At 37.2% G+C, this 25,335-nt stretch overlaps 1 protein-coding gene across 15 annotated transcripts in view; it reads right to left on the reverse strand.

Annotated features, from left to right (window-relative positions):
* The window catches only part of LOC141434028 (protein lap4-like), a 93,928-nt gene that overhangs the window by 44,439 nt on the left and 24,154 nt on the right, over positions 1-25,335 (reverse strand). For 12 of the 15 annotated variants that reach the window (XM_074096249.1, XM_074096246.1, XM_074096248.1 and 9 more), the window contains exons 3-12: positions 22,353-22,521; positions 17,634-17,754; positions 16,884-17,176; positions 16,532-16,777; positions 16,264-16,433; positions 14,183-14,272; positions 13,129-13,235; positions 8,928-9,116; positions 5,470-5,586; positions 3,222-3,380 (exon numbers count right to left, since the gene is read on the reverse strand). In XM_074096249.1, the coding sequence (XP_073952350.1) occupies positions 3,222-3,380; positions 5,470-5,586; positions 8,928-9,116; positions 13,129-13,235; positions 14,183-14,272; positions 16,264-16,433; positions 16,532-16,777; positions 16,884-17,176; positions 17,634-17,754; positions 22,353-22,521 (1,661 nt within the window). Of the gene's footprint in view, positions 1-3,221; positions 3,381-5,469; positions 5,587-8,927; positions 9,117-11,495; positions 11,740-13,128; positions 13,236-14,182; positions 14,273-16,263; positions 16,434-16,531; positions 16,778-16,883; positions 17,177-17,633; positions 17,755-22,352; positions 22,522-25,335 lie in introns of those variants that run through there. The other 3 variants (XM_074096243.1, XM_074096244.1, XM_074096254.1) reach the window with 3 other exon arrangements.

Here is a 25,335-nt window from a genome sequence, read left to right on the forward strand (position 1 = left end):
GCAGTCAATTCTGCACGGCCCGCGGAGGGTCCACCGACTGCGCGCGAGGCGGCGGCCGAGGGCCCGCGTGCACCAGCCCGTAACACCCGCACTACTCCAGCAATTACCCACGGTTGGGTCGTGCTTACAGAAACGGAGCGATTCGCAACAAGATTTACACGTTACAGTGCTATTATTTGAATTTATACAACAGCAAAGTTCCTCCCTGCTTCAACCACAATAACTGAATGAGCTTTTGATATTCCTTGGGAATATGAGGAGGCTTTCTTCCTAAGCGCGGATACTACCCGCTCCGCTAATCGCTGTTTATTAATATGCTCATAGGCGATGTGTGCGAAGTGAATCAGATCTCACGGTGCTATTGTTTCTGCAGTACAAGAAATTTTGACGCGAACGAAGTGCCGCTTTTACTATATCGTGCAGTATTATTTACTTTATGTCTCTTATACTTCATTCAAAACTTACTTACTTACGGAACTTGCCTGGTTATGTCATAAGGAAGCACGAAGGTATAAGTATGCAAAATTGGTTCCAGTGATTATGTAAATTAAATAATAGCAATAAACGCTGGTTTGCTTTCAGTGTTTACTTTCTCTTTTATCTAAAAACATTCTATGCAACAATAGTTGACAGCAAGCACACGCTTTTTTTTTTTCATTCAAAACGTTGGTAATATCAGTTTTATAGAAGCGTCTTAAACCGCAGGTTATATCTGGCTTGGACGTTTTAATAGCGATATTAGAAATCAACGTCAAATTCAGATAAAGAATTGATAGCGAAGGAAGGAAATTATCCCGGAAACAAACTGTCATGACATTTGCAGATACACTTTAAACGAGCTGTGCAGACATATATTACACCTTCATTCCTTGCAGCGCTAGTCCATTAGAATCCGGTTTCGCCGTGGTACAATATGATAAATGATACTAAGCTATGGCCCTAATATAAAATGTATTCAACGAGTAATGCTTGCCATTACTCAACACAGTGAAGAAAAGTTAATTTATCAGTCTGTTAATAACTAACTTAATAATTCGTTATAAGCTTTCATGCATGTGCTATCTACACAAAAATAGATTCAAATAATAGACACGTTACACAAAGCCCGTTAATAAGCAAAATTTCTATGTGCATGCTGTAATTAAGCAAAGTAAAAACGTTAAGTGCGTATTATGTTAAGTAGACCGCACACCGAAGTACTATAATTTTGTGCCCGTCGTGATGGTTTTCTTATGGGATACAATATAAGGGCTCTATAGTAGTAACTTTCAGCGACCGGTTCATGAGTGCCCTTTAAACGTGCCTAACGAGCGAAACCTGGGTCATAATGTTGGCCCCATGAAAGATGGTTTTAAACTATCCCGTCCCGTCCCGTCACATGCATTAAAGTCAAGTTTGAGCGCATTAGTGCTCTTTGCGAGCCAGAGATCTCGTTAAATAAGTTGTAAATTCACGGTTTACCTACGTCTCAAATAGAACTTCCGATGTTTTACTCAAGAACGTTTACAGTCATTAACATGGTAGTGACATCTATTATAAATTGTATAAGCGGCAATTAGCTTCATTAGGCGCCATCTCGCTTGCCTACAAGGAAACTCAGCATCCATTGACTGGCGCTAAGTGACTGTAGGCAATTCGTTCTGCATATTAGTAGCTCGTCAGTTTTAGTAGACGAATAGCCTTTATTTAATATTGAGCTGTTTGAATATTCAATTCAAGGTTTAGCTGAAACACAGTTAATATTCATGTAAGTATTCATTCTTAGGAAAATAAAATGTAAGTTTATTATTGGACTCTGGTAAGAATTGTAACACAAAGGTCAACGTAGATGGCGCCACCAGTCTGAACAGAAGCAGTGGTTTTTGTTTTATAAAGTTATACAAAGGATAAGATTTAACGTTTTTATTCATCCACCGTCAACTTTTCTATAGGGCCAATGTAAATAATTTAGATGGGAAACGGTGTGCATCGCGTTTTACAAATCGTGACGTTTACTAAACAGTGTGCAGTGTATCTAACAGCCTTAGTTACACACACTGAGTCGCATGCACTTGTTACAACGAGAGGTTTACCACTTCCGATTCCAAAGTTTCTCCCTGAACAATTTACTAATAATTAACTATTCAATTTTGCATTAAAGCTACTACGGGTTTTAGACTTATAGTTGGAGTTAGAATGTGATTTTTAGTTCAAGTTGGATTATCATAACTGTGAATGATTTCGTCAAAAGTTACGCGGCTTTTAAATTCAAACAAATTTTATTGTAGTGCAAAATTTATTAGTTTGGGACTAGGTTTGGGGTGTCCATTGACCCTTTTTTCAATACGCGACCATGAACAGGAAGACGCAACGTTGGCAGGACTCCCGCTAGGTGGACAAAAATCGCGAAAGTTACGGGTAAGCGGTGAATGCAGGTTGCAAGTTGTAACTCATTGTAGCGTTCTAATGGAGGGGGTTACAACATTTTGCAGGTGGTAGGACCTTGTGCAAGGTCCGCCCGGATTGCTACCACCATCTTGCTCGCTAATCCTACCGTGAAGCAGCAGTGCTTGCACTGTTGTGTTTCGGCGTGGAGAGTAAGACAGCCGGTGAAATTACTGGCACTTGAGGTATCCCATCTTAGACCTCTAGGTTGGCAACGCATCTGCAATACCCCTGGTGCTGTAGATGTTTATGGGCGGTGGTGATCTCTTACCATCAGGAGACCCACTTGCTCGTCTGCTATCCAGTCGAATAAAAAAAAATACATCTCCGACAATTTTTTTCATAGATATAGATAAGATGTTTAGATTTAATTTCTTATATGTACACCCCTGTAATTTTATCTTTAATTTTAAATTATAATTTATAATTATGTGAATATGAGTGAGTCTCAAGGTAGTTTCATTTTCAAAATTATAATTATGTGTTTTATTTTTAATTAATTGTTGTTTTTTGTTTTGTTTCAAAAAAAATACTTCCGGCCAAGTTTCTTGTGGCGCATTTTTCTTGGCAATTATAGTCTTCCCGAAAGCGCCGGTAGTATAAAAAAACCCTTTGCGGCCTACTTGCATATATACGTTTTGATGTTGTTTTTTTTTTGTTCAACAGTAGACGCCTTCAGGATGACAACGAGCATATTTTGAATCCCACTGTCTGGCAAAGAACTTCGTTGTTTCTGCTATCTCATATTGTCGTAGTGGTAAACCTCTCGTCGTATGCGGGGTTTGCACGACGTGCACCTGAGCAATGAGGTCTCTCGCGCGTCCCGCGTCCATCTGGTTGACGCGTTTGTTCTTGAGATGGTGAGGCGTGTCGCGGCGGTGGAGGCGGCCGCCCGCGCCGGCCGCCGCGTCGGGCTCTCGCACCCCCGCGCGCCACGCGACGCGACGCGTCCCCGTCTAACCATAACACTTTCTTAACAAGCGCCAGCTTTATAGCCAGGAGCGGTCACATGGTAAAATTTTAGTTGTTATACGCAAATAAAAAAATGAAACTTATTTATTGTAAAATAAAATTAACTAAATAACAAAATCAATCCTCCTCTTTTCGTCTTTTGTCGCAGAAATTAATAAATGAGTATAGAAAAATATTTACTGTTTTTTTAGACCCATATTCTAGACCCAGACCCGGGAGCACAGGGGGGTCAAGACGAGTGCCCTCCTGGATCTGCCCTTGTTTCTTACGCGCTTATTAGCTTCACCTGTAACTAACTAGGCATCTATGGATGTAACGGGATCTTGGAACCTGATTTTGACCCATTCCCTATTCTAGTATTGACGAGAAACTTTGATGACTTTTTCTGATGGTAGAGCCGGAAGCTAGGCGCTTTAACTCCAATGCAGAACAATGTAACCTAGCCATGTTTGGGCTAGTTGAGTAGTCTCAGGATGTTATTTGACAAACAAGCTGCAGCGATTGCGTTAAGGTATCATCTGATGGACGTGATCGTTGTCGTCTGCGACAAACAACTGTAATAGGTATCTATTCTGCGATTTCTGCCAATCATTAAGTGAAAAACTAGCCTTTACTCCGAGTACTGCCTTTTAGCAACGTAACGCTTGGCAACCTGTTTCATTTCGCAACTTTTCATTTCGCAAACTCTAAAACTGTAAATATTTCAGGATTTATTTCAGGGCCATCGTGTAAAACCTTTTAGGTTAGGTTAGGTTACTTTTATAAAAATCCTGAAATATTTACAGTTTCACAAATATTAAACAGTTGGGAAATGAAAAGTTGCGAAATGAAATAGGTTGCCAAACGTTATTCGCCGAAACATTAGTAAACCCTTTACTCACGGTTCCGGTCAGGTGACCTACCTATTAGGTCTAGCAATTCGTTAAAGTTTTAGGTCCTTCTCTCTTTTTCTCTCTCTCTTATGTCTCTAGACTGCTAAGTCGAACATCGCAGTCAAGATTTCCAGACTTTACATTCGTACACCCCAGTCCCATGAGAATATCGAAAAAGTCCTACCTAGCCTACATATATGTTATTCCCGAGACACAGCTATCTACATACCTAATTTAATTCAAATCCTCCTAGCTGTTTGTAGGTGAAAAAGTGACAAACACACTGACATAAACATACACACACACACACTCGCAAACTTTCGTATTTATAATAGGAGGATTGCCTGTGCAAGAGCACTATCCTCAGGTTTTTATAAAAAAATATGTTAAGCAAGTCTTACTATTTATTGTACAAACGTGTGCTCGTCAGTATATATCATATAATATTCGGAGACAACCTAGCCCCTCCGTAACCTCTCACACGACATAACATGATACATTTTTCTGTACACGCGTCCGAGCACGAGTGTCATTACAGTAATTTATTCTCTTTGATAATTTAAACCTATTCATGCCGTTCAAATAGACCTAAAGTCAACAAATGAATGACACGCGTACTTAGTTAGGTTTGCATAGAAATATCACACAACACCACCTTGTTATTTCCTTCCCAAATAATGTTTTGAAAAGATAGAACGAAATAGAAATAATTTAACTTCCCGGTTTTAATATTACCCTGGATTAGTAACTAAAACTTTAAGAACTCTACACCGTGTCTGTCATTAGATAGAACGCTTAGACAAAAAAATATTTACTTATGACGATTACATTATTCATACTTCTGTAGCTCAATACATAACGATTGGGAAATCAAAAAAGTGTATAAGCGCTCTCTCTCTCTAATGAATATTAGTTTGTTAAACCAGACAAATCTAAGTTGTTTTAATTCTACTCAAGTTGTATTTAATAAAAATTAGAGTAGCTACAAGTACTGGCCACTAGAGCACGTTGATTGTATTCGCTAACACTCATTGCGTCCTTTTCGATAGAACCAATATAAAAAGAGACGCAATGAATGCAAGCAAAAAAACTGCGTGCTAGCTAACTCCCCAGGTTGTCTTTGAAATTACTGCTGTGACATTTTAACTGACTGTAGAATGGAGCCATAAATTACTTTAAATAATAGAAGATTGTTGGTTACCTCAAGTTCATCGGAGTCATCGTTCTCTCCCTCTGACGATTCGTGACCGTCGGGGACCATTTCATTGTCACTTTCTTCCTCTTTTGAAAGTACCGCAGCAGCTGGCGTATGCGGCGGCTGTTAACAATTATTATTATTTAAGTACATAATTTAATATATAAGGACTCATTTTTTATTAACTACTAGGAAAAGTATGTAATTGACATAAGAAATAATTACAATGGTGGAGTCGTAATCGTAAGCCATAATAATCCCTTAGTTTTATCCCTAGACAGTTTTTAACATTCCAATATATTATATATACAGGGTGAATATAAAAGAAGAAACTGACTGACTGACTTATAGATAAACGCACAGCCCAAACCGCTGGGCCTAGAAACTTGAAATTTGGTACAGGGGTTCTTTTTATGATGTATGTGAGCAGTAAGAATGGATTTTTAGAAATTCATCCCCTAAGGGGGTGAAATGGGGGGGGGGTGAAATTTATATGGAATTTTCTCATTTCAGGACTTAGAAGTATAGGTGTATAAGTTCTCGATTACAATTAAAAATTATGTATCTAGGTGAAATGTATAAAATACCCCCTAAAGGGGTAAAAAGGGGGGGAAGGGGGTAAAGTTTGTATGGAATTTTTCTCATTTCTGGACTTAGAAGTATGAGTTCTCGATTACAATAAAAAATTATCTGTGTAAGTGAAATGGATAAAATTCCCCCCTAAAGGGGTAAAATGGGAGGGTAAAGTTTGTATGGAACGTTTCTCATTTCTGGACTTAGAGGTATGAAAATATGAGTTCTCGATTACAATTAAAAATTATCTGTGTAAGTGAAATGGATAAAATTACCCCTAAAGGGGTAAAATGGAGGGTAAAGTTTGTATGGAAATTTTCTAATTTCTGGACTTAGCATTATGAAAATTGGTATACTTATAGGGTCCTGATTAAAAATAAAAATGATCTGCGTAGGCAAAGGTAAAGAAAGAAGAAGTAGACTTATTATGGGGGAGTTTCTATGAGACTTCCTTATTTCTAGACTATAAAATGTTCCGTATGGTGTTGGTGACTTCAATAGGGGAGGGGGTTTTTCATTCAAAATGTACACATAAAATGTGGAAATTAAATTGATATTTAAAATGAAGTGTGAAATAAATTTGCAAATAATTATGCAGTAGGTACCTAACTTAAAAATTACGCATCGGGTTGTGCATAATAAAATCAATAATATTAATATAAGCGTTATTTTTGTGTGATTATCCGTTCTTATTTATCTTTTACCTAATTTGCAAAATATTATGTACAGTGCAATTTCGATTATATACTTCGGGTTCTAGAGTAAGATTCGGTTCTCGCCGGAAGCACACGAGATAATTAATTTACTCTCGTGCTTTGCATAAAACTTTTCATAAACTAGCTTAAAAACTGGTAAAAAATGTTGTTTATAGCGAAGCTACGAACAAATTATTTGTTCGTAGTAGCGAAGTACTTTAGTAAACTGTTACCTATTGTTTACGGCAGTACTTCGCTATGCACACAGATAAAAATGTCACAATTATAACGGGGGATAATTAAAACATATGCCCTGATAACTAAAGTACACGCGGCCGGAGTCGCGGGCAAAAGGTAGTATTACTATAAGGTATATCAATAGAATTTATAAAAAGTGTAAACAAACCGATATCATAAAAATTCTTGTATAAACACCCACTGGATCGAATTAATAACACATTTAACTACAATTTGTGACTCTTAACTAAACGTCATTTTTTTTATACATACCTTAAAATTAATAATGTCAAAAACATTAAATTAAAAAAATCATAAAACCCGACTGCCTTAAAAACTAAAAAGAGGAAAATAAGTCTAGTGGTCTAGAACTCGGTCAAGTAGCTCATTTAAAGTTTAACAGTCGGGACCCATTACCAAAATTTTTTGAGCTGGTCACGATTCCGCCATATTGAAATATTACATATCCTATGTCACTCCGACGGTTATGACGAATCCAATGATACCTCATATGTTAATATCCGACCAGCCGTTTAGGCTGCAGCGAGGACCAAAGAAATGGACATACACACATACATACGCTCGAAAAACATAACCCTCCTTCGGGCAGTCGGGTAAAAAATAGTTACTGCTTTTATAATTGAATAAATGTCTTTGGAATTAAGTCAAGTATTGTAAATCATAAAATAGACAAAAATACTTTGATCTCAATTAATAAATTAATCGATTTACTGAACCGAATAAATATTTTTTAAATAGGTTCTAGGTTTTCACATCACTAAATGTCTGTCGTCGGGTTAATGGCGTCTTTGTTTATACTTTTCATAAATTGGATTGAAATATCAAAGAGCGATATACCGTACACATTACTACTTAATTTGTCTAGAGAATGAGTATCCCAAGACTTTATTAATGTGTGTAGTACAGGTACATATTTTTAAAGTAACAGGTTAAATTATTTTTATTGTACTGTATTCATGAGCCATTTATTTTTAAGATTAAAAAAATGTGAAACGAGGGAAAAACTGGTATGGTACAGTCAAGGAATTTAATTCATAGGCCACCATGGAACCTTTTCAAAGGAAAAGTCATTACGACTTTCCTTGTTAATTGATGCGATGTCACTATGACGTTTACTGTGAAATGGTTCCATGGTGGCCTATGAATTAAACTCCTTGACCGTACAAAGATAAGAAGACAGGTGTAAATGATTGTGTCAAAATTTAATGTCTGAGGAGATTTATCTACAATCCTATATCATTCATTACATATTTACTTTTGTTATTGTGATTTAAATATAAATACAGGAAATAAATAATTGATATGTATTTGTTATCAACAATAAAAAAAGTCTTGACTGACGTAAGTCATCATATCATCAACTCCAGCTCTTGGACTTAGAAAACTGCTATTTTGCTCAAATTCCCACAGATAGTAATATTCTACAAGACGGGCGAAACCGCGGGTGTAAATTAATTCTACTAAAATTATATATGCGAAAGCTCACGAGTTTGCCTGCGCGTTTGTTACTCCTTCGCGTTAAAACGGTTGCATGTACAGATAGTTTGAACGTCTGGAATAACACTTAAGACTACTTTCTATCCCGATATTACCACGAGATCGGGATTAAATCCTAACATTTTAACCGCCAGGACTAGAGATATTTGGCGTGGGGTTTTTTTTTTGCAACGTTTATGAAATACACGGTGTTATTTTTGGGGAATTCCCACGAGTTTTTTGCGAAATCCGGAAATTTTGAGTCTCGAGATTACCCGTGTGGTGTTGGGTTAGAATTACACCTCTCCGTTTCTTCCGCGGATGTCGTAAGAGGCGACAAAGGATATAGGTTAAGGTATACCGTAGGCGACAGGCTAGCAACCTGTCACTACCGTACCGTTTTTTTTTAATTTAAAAATCATAAAAAACCTTGCGAAATAAATGAAATACAAGAGAACTTACTTCGATCACTTCCATAGGTGTGGGCACGGCTTCGACAGGCGACAATGGTAGCCCGTTGGTGGTCGGAGCTTGCACTTTTGGCAGTTCCGCCGTCTGAACGACGGCTTCAGGCGAACGCCCCGCGAGTAGTTTGTGTGCCTTCGCTTTAAGATCCTTAGGGTGAGGTGTGTTTTGTCGAACGAACGGCGTCTGCAAAACGGGATATTCATTCAGTTATCAGTATAAATAAATGCATTCGCACGAGCTTCGAGGTTAACAGTCTGCAGTTATAGTGACTTGAACACAGAGGTTAAGTGGTCGGGACCAATTGAATGGAAGCATACGTGCTTAGGTTTGATTTATGAATGAATTCATTCACAGGCACACCTAAGGGCATACACGATTCCTTTCCGTAATTCTCGAGTAAATGGACTCAGGTTATTCGGAGCTCGCACGGTAGGCGGTAATGATATGTTTGCAAAATAAGAAATTATGTGATACAAAAAAACAACTTCAGTAAAATAACATGCACATGCATCATATGAAGCAATAAAAGTATAGCAAATTAAATTATTTCAAAACATTCCATAATTATAATGCCATATTAAATTTAAATAGACCAAATTGAAGTACCTACATAAAGACTTCAGTTAATTTTAATAGATTCTTTAACTTGTCCCATTTTCAAAATTTGGTGTTAAAAATCAAATATTAACTGACATCTTTTAGCACAGACGAAAGACAGTTTTATTAAGTTTTGACTCTGTTATTTTTTTCGTAGAATTTATACAAACAAAAACCTTGTACAACTGGCCGGTGTGGTAAATTAAAGACGTGTTTGAATATGAGAAGGTACGCTGACAGTGCTCCTAAATATTATAATTGACACTTAACCTATTACGCCGCGTAATGTAATAATAAGAGCGGAGGCGGAGTGAATTGCCGTAAATGATATCATACCGCATCTTTCTTTAGCGGCACTACGACGTATCTCGTCTACTGATACCAGCTAATCTACACTAAGTGCAGTTTAATTAGTGAGGTGTTACTTATATTAAAAACTACAACTGAATAGTGTTACTATTTTTGCACAGGTGATGTAACTTATAACTTGTTATTGGCCAATTCCAGCAAGTATTGAAATGACGCTTGGGTAAATCCTTCATCTGGTGAGTAGTTAGCTAAAGCTAGGAAGAATAAGGATTGTTAAAGGGTCATTTCACGTGATGTAAATATGTAGTTGCATCTTTAAAATAAACACGACATTTATCTATTGCGTTAGTCTACTCACAGCGAAAATAAAAACTAATCTCTAATAAATTTTAAACGTGATAACATTAAATTACGAGAGGCTTGAGGCGGTAAGCGCATTCAGACAATTAAGAGTGCATTCACAATATTGTAATTGTATTACACTATAATAAGACATGTTTCCCCTTATTTTAAAATATTCGTTAGTAGCTACTGGTATAATATAAGTACATAAGTTTTTTTTTTTTTTTTTCAGTAAAAGCTGTGTTGACTAGGTGACAATGTCACCTCCACATTTTTAGCATTGGCTACAATTGTGAAAAAAAGAGAAAGACGGGTGTGTCATAGATTAGCATGCTTGGATTAAGGTTAAGGCGTCTGTAACGTCACCGCCACTTTGTGCCGTGATCGCAAACACAGGGTAGCCGATATTAGGTCAAGTGGAGGATAAATTAGAGTACCTTCTAGACATTTCTTACCCCTATATGCAATACCTAGGTATGCAATACCTTGAGGCTTCGGTTTGTAGTTTGACTCTATCAATTGCCTAGAAGTCACTCCGAATTCCGCTTTGATGCTTACTATACCAATGTATGGTCGACCAAAAAAGTGCTTTACCAATTTTAATGACAGTGTCTATTTCAGAAATAAAATAATAAGGCTGATTGTCAATGTCTCTACGTCGACATTGGCAAAATACCTACGTCTTGCTAAAACGGCAAGAGTGAATGCCATTAAAAAAAGGCTGATTGTCATTATATTGCCTTGAGTGAAAATAGGCTTTGACGTTTTAAGCGCTACAAATTACATTAAGCCTTAGGGTTATAAACCAATTTCTTGGCCGACTATACCCACTTAGGTGGTCTCTGTGGACGTATTTTTTTTAAAAGAAAACCCACGAAGTGACGTTACAGACACCACCAGCTTAAACCGAGTGATCAAGACCTAATGCATAAATGCATAGGCTATTGAATAATATTTTTAATAAGGGTGAAAATTGATGCTCCCATGCAATTGCTAGAAAGTACTTCTGGTAGGAAGGTACTTAAATAATGGTACACCAACCAATCACTTGATAAAGTAACAAGCAGCCAGTCAAATCTATCTTTCATTGGTTCGCCTGAGACCAGAAATGCAGTAGACTGTTTTGACTGGTGATTCACCGAATCACGTGATTGAATTTATTTGCACCTATCAAAGAAATAAAATATAAAAGGTCTAACAGGTTCTCATGAAACTTTTTTTATAGATTGAAGGAGGACTTTCATAGCAAAATTAGAGTGAATAAAAAGGTTTGTATCGTTGTGAATGCACTCTGCGTGACGCTTTGCCGCGTACCTCCGCCAGGTTAGTTATGGAGGAGGATAGTCGTTGCAGCGAGGTTCGGCGCTGAGTGGTCACTAGCTTGCGGACTATATTAATAGGCCTTCGCAGGCTTTGCATGGCCTGTGGTGTGAAGAAATAGTCCAAAGTGGTCGCGTCTTCGCTGTCTTCCTGAATCGATGGAACCTTAAAACGAAACATTGCCTTGTCTACGAAAGTACACCGCTTGATCAATTACTCGACCTTAGTTCTTAATTAGTTTCCATTACAAGTTCACGAGTACAATAAATTGAATGTAATTATAATTAGGTATTATATTATGTGCTTGTAATAATTTTGTTAATAAAATTTTTAAAGCAAAGAAATAAAAACATTCATTTCGGCTTTTATATTTATTTCGCAGTTATATTCCTAATTACCTAAAAAATATCCTTCTGAACAGCTTATTCTTTTCTAAGAATTAATGCCAATAAAACTTTCAAAACTACCTTTTTAGGTCCTGAACAGATAAGTATCAAAACAAGTTACACATTATTCTAAACAGATTTCAATCCTATCTCCCAAAAATGACGTATCTCACATGATAAAGAGAGAAAACAAATGTAAAACACAGAAAAAGTAATAAGTTAATGCTTCATTTGATTTGAGATAGTACGTAATATTTTATGCTAATTTATCAATTCATGTGTGATACAAGTATAATACCACTATTAGTGTTGGTATTGTTTAAAAGCTATTGTGTCATCCGAGTAGATAAATTAAATTGCCACAAATAAACTAATTCACGGAACACAGATAAAAGATGAAACAAAGTAAATGTGTTTTCCTCAAAACATGAAAATTCTAAGGATTTCAACTATTTAGCGGTTCTTCTCAATCTCCTCATTATCTGCTATTACCAATGAACTTAATTTATAATTAAACGAGATACTATTGGAAGTTCTTGATTTTGAGAAATATATATATTTCTAAAAACAATCATCAATTCATGAAAGAACATCAGATTATAAATACGTGCGACACCGGCAGCCAGCCTAATATAGTACTTTGTATATACATTTAGAATTTCGTCTGTCAATATTATATAAGGTAACAATCATATTCATACCTTAGACATACAAAATAAAACAGATTAAAAATAAAATAAAATTTATTGCACATATAATATAAATATTAAATATAATCGGCTCCAATTTATATAATACTGCAAAATTAAATGAAGAGTAAAAAAAAAAATTCCACAACCTTTCTATAAAATTACAATGTAAAAGCACATATTTATCAAAATATTAACATAATCTTAACACCTTCAACTCCATGCATATAAGTTTAATAAAACCCTAACCTAAGTGAGATGAGAATACACAACCAGAATTATATTGCTGACCTATTCTAAAGCTACAAGTAATGAGCTTATTGCTACATAAGCCCTGTGCCTGGTACATCTTTGGGAAACATTCCTTCGGAACCAAGAACGCCAGTCTCCGCATTTGCTTCTAATCGTGACGCCTACATTGTGGAAGCATTTAGGCGGATCATAGCGTATCGTCTTGTAAGCGTGCGTGGTGAAGCTTCGAGAGAATACTGGACGAGATTTACGTGTAAACCAACCCCCCACCTTACTCGAGTTACAACACCAAATGCTCACCTCTTTCGCTTCGGAGACGTCGTCTGTGAATTTGACGGAGTGCGTGCGGGAAGCTTCTTTCTCTTCCCAATCTTCACTGTCGGAGTCCCGATCACGGATGCTCGTATCTGTTGGAACAATAATCATTACTTTTTGTGATTCAAGTATTACGTGAACACACCGTACTTAGTAGAATTTAGACAAGTAACAGATATTTTTGACAAACACTAAGGGGCTGTTTCACCATCCACTGATTAGCGTTATCCGACGGTTAAATGTGATGCCGTCTCCGTCTATTCGAACAAAACAAATAGAGACGGCATCACACCTAACCGCCAGTTAACACTAATCAATGGATGGTGAAACAGCCCCTAAGAGTCCTTTATTTGATGATCTTTAAATTAAAAAACATAACGGCATACATGTTAATTCATCAATCAGAAACTCCCATTTAAAGAATGCTTTTCACCATGATTAAGTTGCTCAACTAATTTTAGTATGAGACTATCATTATAATCATCAGCCAATTGAGAGCGCAGGCAAAAGTACTTCAAAATCATAGACATCATGGTAGGTTTAGAAACAATCTGTAAGTGGAAGTCAATGACTACACCAACATGCTTTACATACAAGTGGCTTTTGAAGACTTTACAAAGAATATTTAAATGTATGAGTACAAATAAAAGAGTTCCTTCTGATATTCTAGCAGCACCAACAAAAACCACTATGTGTAAGCGCTTGCACAATAAAAGCACACTTACCTTGCTTGCTTACATCAACAAAACAACATTGAAAGCGTAAAGGAACGGAAATCGCTTTTAAGTGTTTTAAAACTAAGATTTGACGCTTACACTAATTTGTGTGAAGAATAAGAAGTGCTGTGCCAGTGCAAACATCTATAAATATTTCGTACTTTTGTGCATTCAATAAAGAAGTTAGATTAAAGCGGTATATTCGTAAATTAAAGTAAAACATCCTATCTTTTGTCCTGGCGGTGGTGCTAAATCTATTTGTACATTTATTAGTACACAGGTTTATTTTACGTGGTAGTTTAGAAATATATGATGAACCTCACCTCTGACTGCGTCAAGCTCTTGGGACTGTGAATTAAATCTGTGATTCCTGTACCAGTGTCCACTGCCGACTTCTGATGTGTGATCCAGCTCTATTTATGGTGTGACAAGTGTCAAAGGACATTTAGTATTTACACAGCAAAAACGAAACACAACACAGTTTCAGTGGCAATTTACTTTTTAAAAGACTGCAAAAGCAGTAGGTACGAGTATTTCATTCTAAACGGATAAATTAATATCGGTTATTACATTTTACTTTAACTTTAGTTTGGTAACAATTTGTCAAACATAAATAAAATTATTCAAATTATGTTTAAACTTGATATGAAAAAGGAAATTGCCACTGACACTTGCAGAATTAAATAAAAGCACAAAAAGCATATGCAAACACATTTACACATATGCTCACCCACGCATTAAATCACCATACAGAAAATAACTCCAGAATGAAATGCATTGCCTCATTAAATTTATGAGTTTTGGATTGTATTATTACCACCAAGATGATTAATTTATTGGTAATTTAGAGGCTAGTTATTATTTGATTACCAGAATCAAACTAGCCAGTTCATAACTAGCGAGACTATGTTAGGAGTGAAAAAACTTGCTAAAAAGGGTCATAGGTTAAGTGTGCATAAGGCGCATTTTATAAGAAAAAACTTAAAGCAATAATATAATTGTAATAAAAATATGTATTTAAATAATGCGCATTAATCACACGTTTAAATCTTAACTCTAAACCACAGCACTTAAATAGCGTGCACTAAAATCGTGATGAAAGCAGTGCTTTATAAAGGAAAACGATAGCTACTAAAACAATAAATAAAATACAAAAGTGTAGCAGAATGAGATACTTAACACCGAAAGCATTATAACACTTTATTGAATTTTATCATTTTACTAATTTTAGACTCGTGTAGACTAAAAATCAACCGAGAAGCGACCCTAACGGAGATTTTTAGGGTTCCGTAGTCAACTAGGAACCCTTATAGTTACGCCGTGTCTGTCCGTCTGTCTGTCTGTCCGCGGGTAAACTCAGAGACACACACATACACAGAGTTACTAGAAAGCTGTATTGTGGCATGAATATACGACATATCAGTCACGCCGACAAAGTAGTACAATAAAGTAAAAAAAAATTTTAGGGTACCTCCCATTTAAAGTGGGGGTGATTTTTTTTTCCAACTAACGCTTTAGTGTGGGGTATCGTTGGATAGGTCTTTTAAACCATTGGGGGGGCTGGTTTTTCTATTCAGGGGTCTGTGTGTGAAATATTCAACTTTAAAGTGCAAATTTTCATTAAAATTGAGCTAAACTTGGAAGATTCCGTACACAATACGAAATCCTTAGAAAAATATTATTTGATTTTTTCATAATGGCTACGGAACCCTATCCTCGGGCGTGTCCGACACGATGTTGGCTGGTTTTTATATTCTCTTATACTTAGTTTCCCCATCTTCACGAAACTTAAAAAGCCTTAAAAATCTGTTGACCCAAAAAAACATGAATTTTGATTGATTTACAAAAATATCACAGATTATGGTCATTGAAATCATTATCATAATTATACTGACTTTGATAAGAAAAATTATATCAGACCTCTTCTGATATACACCTTACCAAATAAAAAAAGAATTATCGAAATAAGTTCACAGGGGCCGAATATATTAAAAATTAAAACAAAAAAAAACAGAGTAGAATTAAGGACCTCCTTTTTTCGTGAATTCAGATAAAAGCATGTACTCGTAAACAGCATTACTTTAGTACGCGGTTTAGAAGGTCTATGATATAATAACATTGCTACTAATGACACACTAAATAATTCTCGTCTCTGACGACGGAACTAAAAATACAGTAAATCTAATAAAAAAATCTTAAAGATGTAACTAAAATGAGAAAGCGATGTCGTGATTTAAAAGAACTAATTGGTATTACGTTACTGCAAGTGAAATCTACCAAACAATTTTGCAGACGATTACGTTTTGTATTTGAGCGTAGTTGACAGTAGCGAAACGGATATCAATTATCTCAATTTCACGGGAATCTGTTAGGTCGTAATAAATAAACATATAGGTATTCGTACCTGGTTGCTGGGTATAACTAAGTTGTGGTAGTAAAAAGCAAGTGAGGACTTTCTCCCCGGTCGCTTCATCATTATCAGTCTGGAAGGTAAGGAGCGGCTGAGCTTGATTCTCCGACAGCCACACTGCTTTCAACTCTAAATTCACTAGATCATATGGTAAGTACTGCAACCTGAAAAACGAAATGGTGTTATTTTAATATCTTCTTGTAATCTACATACGAAATACAAACAATAAATATAATACTGATAATGATTAAAATTATCTTACCTGTTCCCACTAACGTCCAACACATGTAACGATTTGCAATTGCCTAATTCGTTAGGTAACCTCGTTAATTTGTTGTCTCTTAAACTTAAAACGCCTAATAAAGTCATATTGCCGATCTCTAGTGGTATCTCTGCTAAGGAGTTCCTATCTACATTCAGTACAGTTAATTCTTTAAGATTTCCCATAGACTTGGGCAATTCCGTTAAGAAATTTTCTGTTAATATAAGTTCTTGTAGATTTGTACACCTGAAACATAAAATAGAGAACAACGTATCAGCACCAGTTATAAATAGTTTAAGATAAATAAACGAACAAAATGGAATATCTTAAGGTAAACATTATACCTACTAACCTTCCTACATTTTCATTTAACGTATGTAATCTATTTTGGTCCAATTTTAGTATAGCTAACTTGGATAGCTCTCCGGTACCGTCTGGTATCGTTTCGAGCATATTTTGTGACAGATGCAAGTCTGTAAGAGAACAGAGCCCACCAATTGCCTCTGGAAGCTTTTCTAGTTTATTTTCGCTGACATCCAGACAAATGAGCGCTTTTAAGTTTCCAATTTCTGGCGGCAAATACTGCAGTTTATTATGGTCCAACCATAGTTCTTCCAGCGCAGGCAACTCTCCGATAAACCCTGGCTGCAAAGTCACCAAAAACATATGTCAATTTATCATGCCGGTTGCGGTGAAGACAGCGGGGCCCTGGTGTTCGAAGGCCCGTGATTTGTTTAGAGACTTGGGTCGTCGCCTCAAGAGACAGGGGGTGCTATCCTCGGTCTGGATCGTGGCTGGTTCAACGGGTGTCCATTGCGGTACAGAGGGACAATGCAGCCAGTATAATGGGGACTTTTGAACCGGGCACAATGCAGGGGGGGTTTTTTAGGTTAGCTTATTATTATTTTATTCTTTTTAATTATATAAATTTTGTTAATTTAATGACAGTGTTTAGTTTAATTTTATTTTATCAATTGATATAATTTTAATTTTGTAATTTGACGTGTGTATTTTTTCTACTATAAAATAATAACGCGGTATTTAATTTATGATTAATTATGTTAGAGGTTGAAGGTTAGATTGGGGACAGCAAGTTCCTTACCAGTTCTTCAATTTCATTGTCTCCTAAATCTAGCCTCTCTAACTTGTTTAGGTTCTTCAATGACTCGGGCAGTGATTTCAGCAGATTTTCTCTCAATTCCAGTGATTGCAGGGAGATCAAACTGAAAATGTAAAGAAACGAAATAAAATGTCGTGTCACGCTATCCTATTTCTCTTATCTATTCGCCTGTATATTTTCAATGTTAAACCGATTCAATGTCTGTCGGCTCATTATCATAATTTATATGACATAATAGTTTGATGAGACCAGTCAGCGATGTGGAAACACAATGGAATCACTGTGGCATTAGGTGTCGTTAGTCCCCCACCGTGCTGCACCGGTATTTACGGTCTCGCTACGTAAAAAAAATGGTTTGAGTTGATAAATCACGTACACTGAAAATAGTAAGCGTAAGCTGTGCTACGGCAGTGGTTAAAGTTAGGTTGCAGAAATAAACACTAAATGAAGTTGGTAGATCGAGATTGGTAGGTATGTTATATAGGTAGGTATAACCAAAACATATTATGACAGCAAAATGTGTAAACTATACGGCACAAAATAAATTTCTCGTAAATAGAGCGCATGACAAATTGTGACTGGCACTCGCAAATTTTTCCCCATTATTTACCCGGTCTGGCTAGTCTGTGGTTTGACCTTTTCATATACAACATTCATAAACATTTCAGAATAAACAGAATCACAGCACAGAAAGATAACGATTTTATGAAATCGTTTTCGGGAGATCAGATGAATTAGACATTTCGGTGGAATCTTTATTGACGTAAATTTTATTACACGTCACATTAACAAACCTAACTAATCAAGTAATTTTGTAATTTGTTTGTTAAATGGAGTGCCGAGTTTTAATTAAATTCATGAACGAATTGGCGCGACTAACAATAAACGTACACATTTATTTACATTGCGGCAGTTGTGGTAACAATGGGACGCGCATAATTACATTTGTAAGAAGTAATTGAATTAAATAACTATCTTACGCCAAAGCAAAAGTGCTAGATGATTATTTGGTCGTAGGTAACCTACGTCGCGCAAACCCTTCAACAGCAGCGCCATTAGGTAAATATAAACCAGTTAGACGACTTGTTAAAATAAAATCTTGCAGCATAACACGGGGAAGTTAAATACCTTATACCTGTACTTAGAAACGTGTTTTACGAACGTGAAATAAGTAGTTAGCAGTATCGTGTAGCGAATCGCGAAAACAATACCTTACTGATAAGAGGCGCTAAACGTATTTCTAGGTCTGCGGGAGCGATGCAAGTAGGTCGACGACATAAAAACGGGTCTTAATAACAGGATGAATTTTAAACAACACTAAATTTAATACGAATGGGAGCTACCTAGGTATTATAAGAAATTTCATTTTAACAACATTTCACCAAATACTTAACCAATCAACATTTCCAATGGGTTTGTGCCAGCACAATAATGTACCTAGAGTTTTCAAGTTAATGCGTAAAGGAAAACAGAAAGCTTTTCACGTCTTTATTGATTTGCTGGAAATATAATATTTCGAGAGCATAAGCAGAAAGGTGGAAAATTTCCCTATTCCATTTATTTGTATTTTCTATTTGAACGGATTCCTCCGCCATCGTGAAGAGTAGGTACATATTGTATTCTAATATCATTGCGTAATTTTATGCGTGTAACAAGTGTTTACCGTGTGATAATACTCGTCCGTACGCTTAATATTTAGGACCTTGAGACCGCATTCCTAGGCAGATGTCAAAGTATGTACCACCTTCGCTATCCATGCCGCAAGTACGACAACCTGGCAATGAATCATCTAACGACGTCATGGCAATGCGCTTCTATTCTACATTAACACTTAAACATAATTCTAAATCATTACAAACTCGCAGCAATTTCAGATTTTATAAGACTTGCGAGACTAATTAATGCAAACAAAAACCGTTTTCGATTTCCAATTAACACCGTGTATTTTTTTAATACATATCTAATTTCGTGCAACTGACTGACGTCAAATCTTTACAAAAATAAACGATTTTATATACGTTTAACCAAACCGCAATGGCCACGCAAGAATGGTTTATTGACGTTTGAAAACTAGGTTTATTGGATTCATAATAAAACCGACTTTAAACTTAAATAAGACGGCGTAATTTGTCTATTAAATCGTTACCGAAGACATTTATTAGGGCGTAATAAAAAGCAACTGGTTAGTGACGTGCATGACAATTAAACGATGGGGTTTTGTTACAGGATGGATAGCGTGTAATATCGTAGTTGCAGGCAGAAAACACGCTTGATAATGAGTAGTCTGACACACCCTACGATTAAAGCATTCCATTAGTTGTTGTCAGTGTTTCCGAAGAGACCTTGTTCACTTCACGTCACGAAAGTAATCCTTCTTTAACAGCATTCGAAGCAAAGATAAGGAGAGATAAGTTAACCGAAACAACGGCACTGGTGTCTTGGTTATAATGCGTAAATACTCGGGATTTCTTACAACTAATACTTTCAAAGTTAAGGAATTCACCGAATATTGTATTAAGCTTTTCTAAAACAAAGGATAATTCTTAAAATACTTATTATCTGGCTGGGCAATTTGAACAAGCAAATCAAGTTAGCCTCTCAGGCACATTAAGTTTCTCCTTATCATTTTCAGTACAGACTCAGATTTCACGAAATAAGCTAAGGGTGAAAAGTTCACTGCTAAGCTAATTATTTTAATTAGAAGTCTTGGATGGACTTAAATTCGGGTAGATGCTATTGCTATAATAAAAGGAATATAATAATGAGCTTAAAAACTTATTATTATTATCTGACTTTAAAAACATTGACTGCATTATATTTTTAAGGGTATCGATATTCTATCTTAACGATGTTATAACGGCGACAATTACATTGGATCGCATTCCCTGACACTGAAAACGAGGAAAACTTTACTGAGACTTGAGTATATACAGTAATTTAAAACAGTCTACCTAAAGTACCCTAATGTAACAAAGGCAAGTTTTGATACGGGTACCCACCCTACCCTTCAACATAGCTGAGTCGGACACATTGCTTTTCACAAATAAAGAGTGATGCCTGAAAGTTATTTGTCTGTGAATGTACGATATGAAACTATATTTTATCTATCTTGGCGTCATGTAGGAGCTTTGAATGAGGTCGTATACTTGTCGTCACTACGCTGGCTCAGATACCTTTTCAAGTCTGCTTTGAAGGACCCTTAACCTCTCGTTGCGGGTAGAAAACTTGCATAGTGTGTTATTTGTAAGTTCTGGCTTCTAGTAACATGTACACCAGTACCCAATCTGAATTCACACATATTTATCCACTTTTATACAAATATTATAAAGAGGAAAGATAGGTCCGTGCCGTGCTTGCTTCGGCAACGCACCCGCAGTCCTAATAATGCTGTAGGTGTCCATGGGCGGCGGTGATCACTTACCATCAGGTGACCCGCATGCTCGTTTTCCATCTATTTGATATTTAAAAAAAACCATCTCTTCCCGTGGGTGTCGCAAAAGCTACCCAAGGTCACCTGAAGTTAAAGTGAGCAGCAGCGCCAACTTTGTCAACTATTAACTCCGGACTCCAGCACTGGGGTGTGGAAGGCCAGGAGAAACCACTAAACTATTTTTCCAAGACAGTCATCATGAAGATTCACTACTGATCCTCTTACGACGTACGACCACGGCCACTCGTCGAAGAGCGTAGAGACTTAGAAAAAGGTAGATATAGGTGATACGTAGAATAACATTCTTATTGCTGTCAACCGCGACTGCCCGACATTGACGGTGACAGAAAACGTGAACGAACGGACAAGATCACCTTACATGCAAGATATAGTATTCGATTCTCATAATAAAGCAATACATATTTCTATGTAATTCTATAAATGAGTCACAAATTAGAAGCGAGTTGTGTTATGTGAAAGAAACAAGGGCAGTTAAATAAACTGCGTCAAAATATGGTGTTTTAATTGTTCCTATTGTGAAAAATGGAGCAGACTACTTTTGGTTGGATAAGCAAATGTAAAGAAATAAAGAGCACTGGCTTTAGTTCTTACACAAAAACTAGACTAAGATTGAGGCAAAAAAGAATTGAGTGATGCATGTAAAGCTACCGCTAGAAAGGATATGCCTTGTAACATGTGGACGAGACTCGGAGAAAACTATTAACAATTGATGAATCACACAAGAACGGAATGGTCATTCTTTATGCAACAATACGTGTTCAAGATACAAGCGAGATAATCGACATTCAATTGTAGTAACCATAGAGTTTGTGTCGGAGTCGTCTATCAAACCCTGCTCGACCGCTCCAAAACTTTCCAGTTCAAACTTTCGCTTTCGCTCACAACTGTATCTACGTACCTACTCTCATTTATCCATGATTCAAGCGCGATAATCACATACATACCCTGCCATAAATGCCTTAACCACACAATCGCTTTCACAATCTCCAATTATCTGATCACTTTTGATCTGTGCTTTACAGTTTTCGGTTTTGTTATTGAACGTACGAAAAACGTGTTGTAATTAATCGTCTGGAAGCCCAAATTTCGTATTTGTACACGCATGTCAGGAGTACTTTTTACTCAATCAGTAACGCCTGGTTTGCATTTACTTTGCGGAGGTCCAGCAGCATATATAGCAAACCACAAAAGTAGCTGACTAGCACATGTGGTAGCGGAGTACCAAGGTTGTAGTTCATAGTATTTCTCACCTGCCAAAGTCCGTGGGCAGACTGGTGAGCGACATGTCGTTGAGCCCGAGGACGGCAAGGGCTCGGAGTTGGCTGAAGCCGGCCGGCAGCCGCGGGATCGGGTTGCTGCTGAAATCTGCGATCTGCAGCGCCCGCAACTTCTTAATGTCTTCGGGAATGTCGGGGATATCTGTAAAAAAATAATTTTAAATAAGAGAAACAAAAAGCCATGTTAACCTAGTGGGTAGAATTGTGTGTTTGTGCCCGGGCTCGCATCTGTATGATTTTCGGAATTTATGTGGCAAATTACATTTGTAATTTTAACGTGGGCAGTCTAGTCTAGATTAGGCCCACATGGGAACCACAGCCCAGCCTTCTCAATCTGAAAGAAGGCATGTGGCCCAGCAGTGGGACGCAAATAAAAAGAAACAATGGACAGATGCAGGTTTCTGTAATTAATGCTCAGCTCCGAAAACCACATGTACCAATTAGGTGCTGTATATCACGAAACGATCTCTGCATCCGAAATGTTTTCGACTACAGTTAAGGCGTACGAAGGTTAACGTATTTGGTACATGGACAGTATGTATGTACAATTGTACACGAAACGTTGGTGTTGTTTTTTAATATAAAAGTTTATTTAAATAGCAAACCAAAAAGTTCCATATTTTTGACATTATTAAAATGAAAAATAGCTGCAAAAAGAATCTTATTTAAAATTAATGAAAATGATAAAAGATTAAGCTTCAGCACTGAAAAGAAATGTCCTAATAAATAATAAGTTAGAAAGATGGGTTTTGACGCTTTGTACGAGATTCGAAAAACGCCAGATTCGCGGAACGCCAGATTCCCATAATGCCAGATTTTTCAGATTCGCAGTATACCAGATTCGCATTCAGGTGATAGGACCTTGTGCAAATTCTACCCGGATTGCTACCACCAATTTGCTCGCTAATCCTGCCGTGAAGCAGCAGTGCTTGCACTGTTGTGTTTCGGCGTGGAGAGTAAGACAGCCGGTGAAATTACTGGCAAGTGAGGTATCCCATCTTAAGCTTCTAGGTTGGCAACGCGTCTGCAATACCCCTGGTGTTGCAGATGTTTATGGGCGGTGATGAACTCTTACGATCAGGTGACCCACTTGCTCGTTTGCCATCCAGTCAAACAAAAAAATAAAAAATTCGCGCGATGCTCTATTTCAGATTCGCAGAATACCAGATTCGCATAGTACCAGATTCGCAGAACGCCGGATTCGCACAATCATCAACCCGGCCTATAAACGTACCACTGCTGGGCACAGGCCTCCTCTTGGAACGATGTTTTCCTATATATACTTATTTGATATTTACCACGAGCTTTACGGTGAAGGAAAACATCGTGAGGAAACCTGCACCAACTTGCGAAGCAATTCAATGGTGTGTGTGAAGTTCCCAATCCACACTGGGCCCGCGTGAGAACTACGGCCCTAGCACTCTCATTTCGAGAGGAGGCATGTTCCTAGCAGTGGTACGTTTATAGGCCGGGTTGATGATTGTGCGAATCTGGCATTCTGCGAATCTGGCGTTCTGCGAATCTGGCGTTCTGCGAATCTGGTACTATGCGAATTTGGCATTCTGCGAATCTGAAATCGGGCATCGTGCGAATCTGGCATTCTGCGAATCTGGTATACTGCGAATCTGAAAATCTGGCATTATGCGAATCTGGCGTTCCACGAGTCTGGCATTTTTCGAATCTGGTACAAAGCGTCAAAACCAAAGATGATTCCAAATTTTGGAGTCAGGAATGTAACATAGCCCAATAAAGCTTTAATTATCAAAATCAAACTATTTGGTGTTATCAGAAATTACTAAGTATACGTTTCGTTGTTCATAGACATAAATTGGCTTCAATTGAAGACAAAGATGTAAATAAAACTATTGGACATCACGTGCCATACCAATATAATTTTAAATCACGACTGTAGTGCATGTCAGGCTGTTAAGTTTACCATTGAGAAGTTCTAGAGTTACTGCAGTGAAACAATAGCCGTAGAGGAAACTTCGTACAACAGGTCCGCTTATCAAGATAGCTGCAGGTTATGTTAGTTAACGCTGTGCTGAGTAAGCTAATTGCCTGCGGGATTCATTTGTGCACCGCGAGTTCTAATCTTACTGTAAAGTCAGGTGCACAAAGACGTGCTAGGTACCTGGGTAGAATGGGATTAGTAATTAATAAAAAAACCGGCCAAGTGTGAGTCTGACTCGTGATCGTGGGTTCCATACAAATTTTAGATACGTCAAAAATACACTTCCAATGGCCGTATCTTTATCCAGTGTTAGCAAAGCTTCTTCTAAGCAAAAACTACGAAGCACACAGTCATTTTAACCGACTTCAAAAGATACCAGCTATTGGCACAGTGACGAGCACTCGTACGTTTTACCTTACATAGGTAATTGTTAGTAAAACATACATAATACAACATTATCATTAAATTGCGAGTTTATAGGTCAATGGGAATGGATAAAGCTCCGTTTGAATTCGACCCTTTGAGCACGTAACCCTAAAAACACGATTTACTCTACGTTGTTGGTGGCATCGCATTTCCTGAACTGCATGTTCCAACAGTAAATTAACTATAACAGAGCAGCTCTATTAAATTAAATTAGATACACAAAATAAACATCAGAACGAGGCAGGATTATAGCTATGCAATTCGAGACTGGTTTGATACCTAATTTCACGATAACGGTATAGTCCGCCCCGGTTTCCGGTTTACGGGTTGACATTCCAACAGGCGTGTCTTCATCAATAATTTGTCAAGCAGACCGGAGCGGAGGGCGTAATCCATGGGCAAATACAATGAAGCCGACTGAATTAAAACTTCCAATAAACTGTGAAGTAGGTCAAACGGTGGTTATGTATGTCAAATAGCTCAGTGCACCGTTTCCTGGGTCAAGTTAAGCGAATATTCTGTTACGAGTACATTGTAACGGGTAGAGTTACCTACTGGCGGTGTAACTCTCGATAA

Source organism: Choristoneura fumiferana, chromosome 13, assembly GCF_025370935.1.
Source record: "Choristoneura fumiferana chromosome 13, NRCan_CFum_1, whole genome shotgun sequence".
NCBI lineage: Eukaryota > Metazoa > Arthropoda > Insecta > Lepidoptera > Tortricidae > Choristoneura > Choristoneura fumiferana.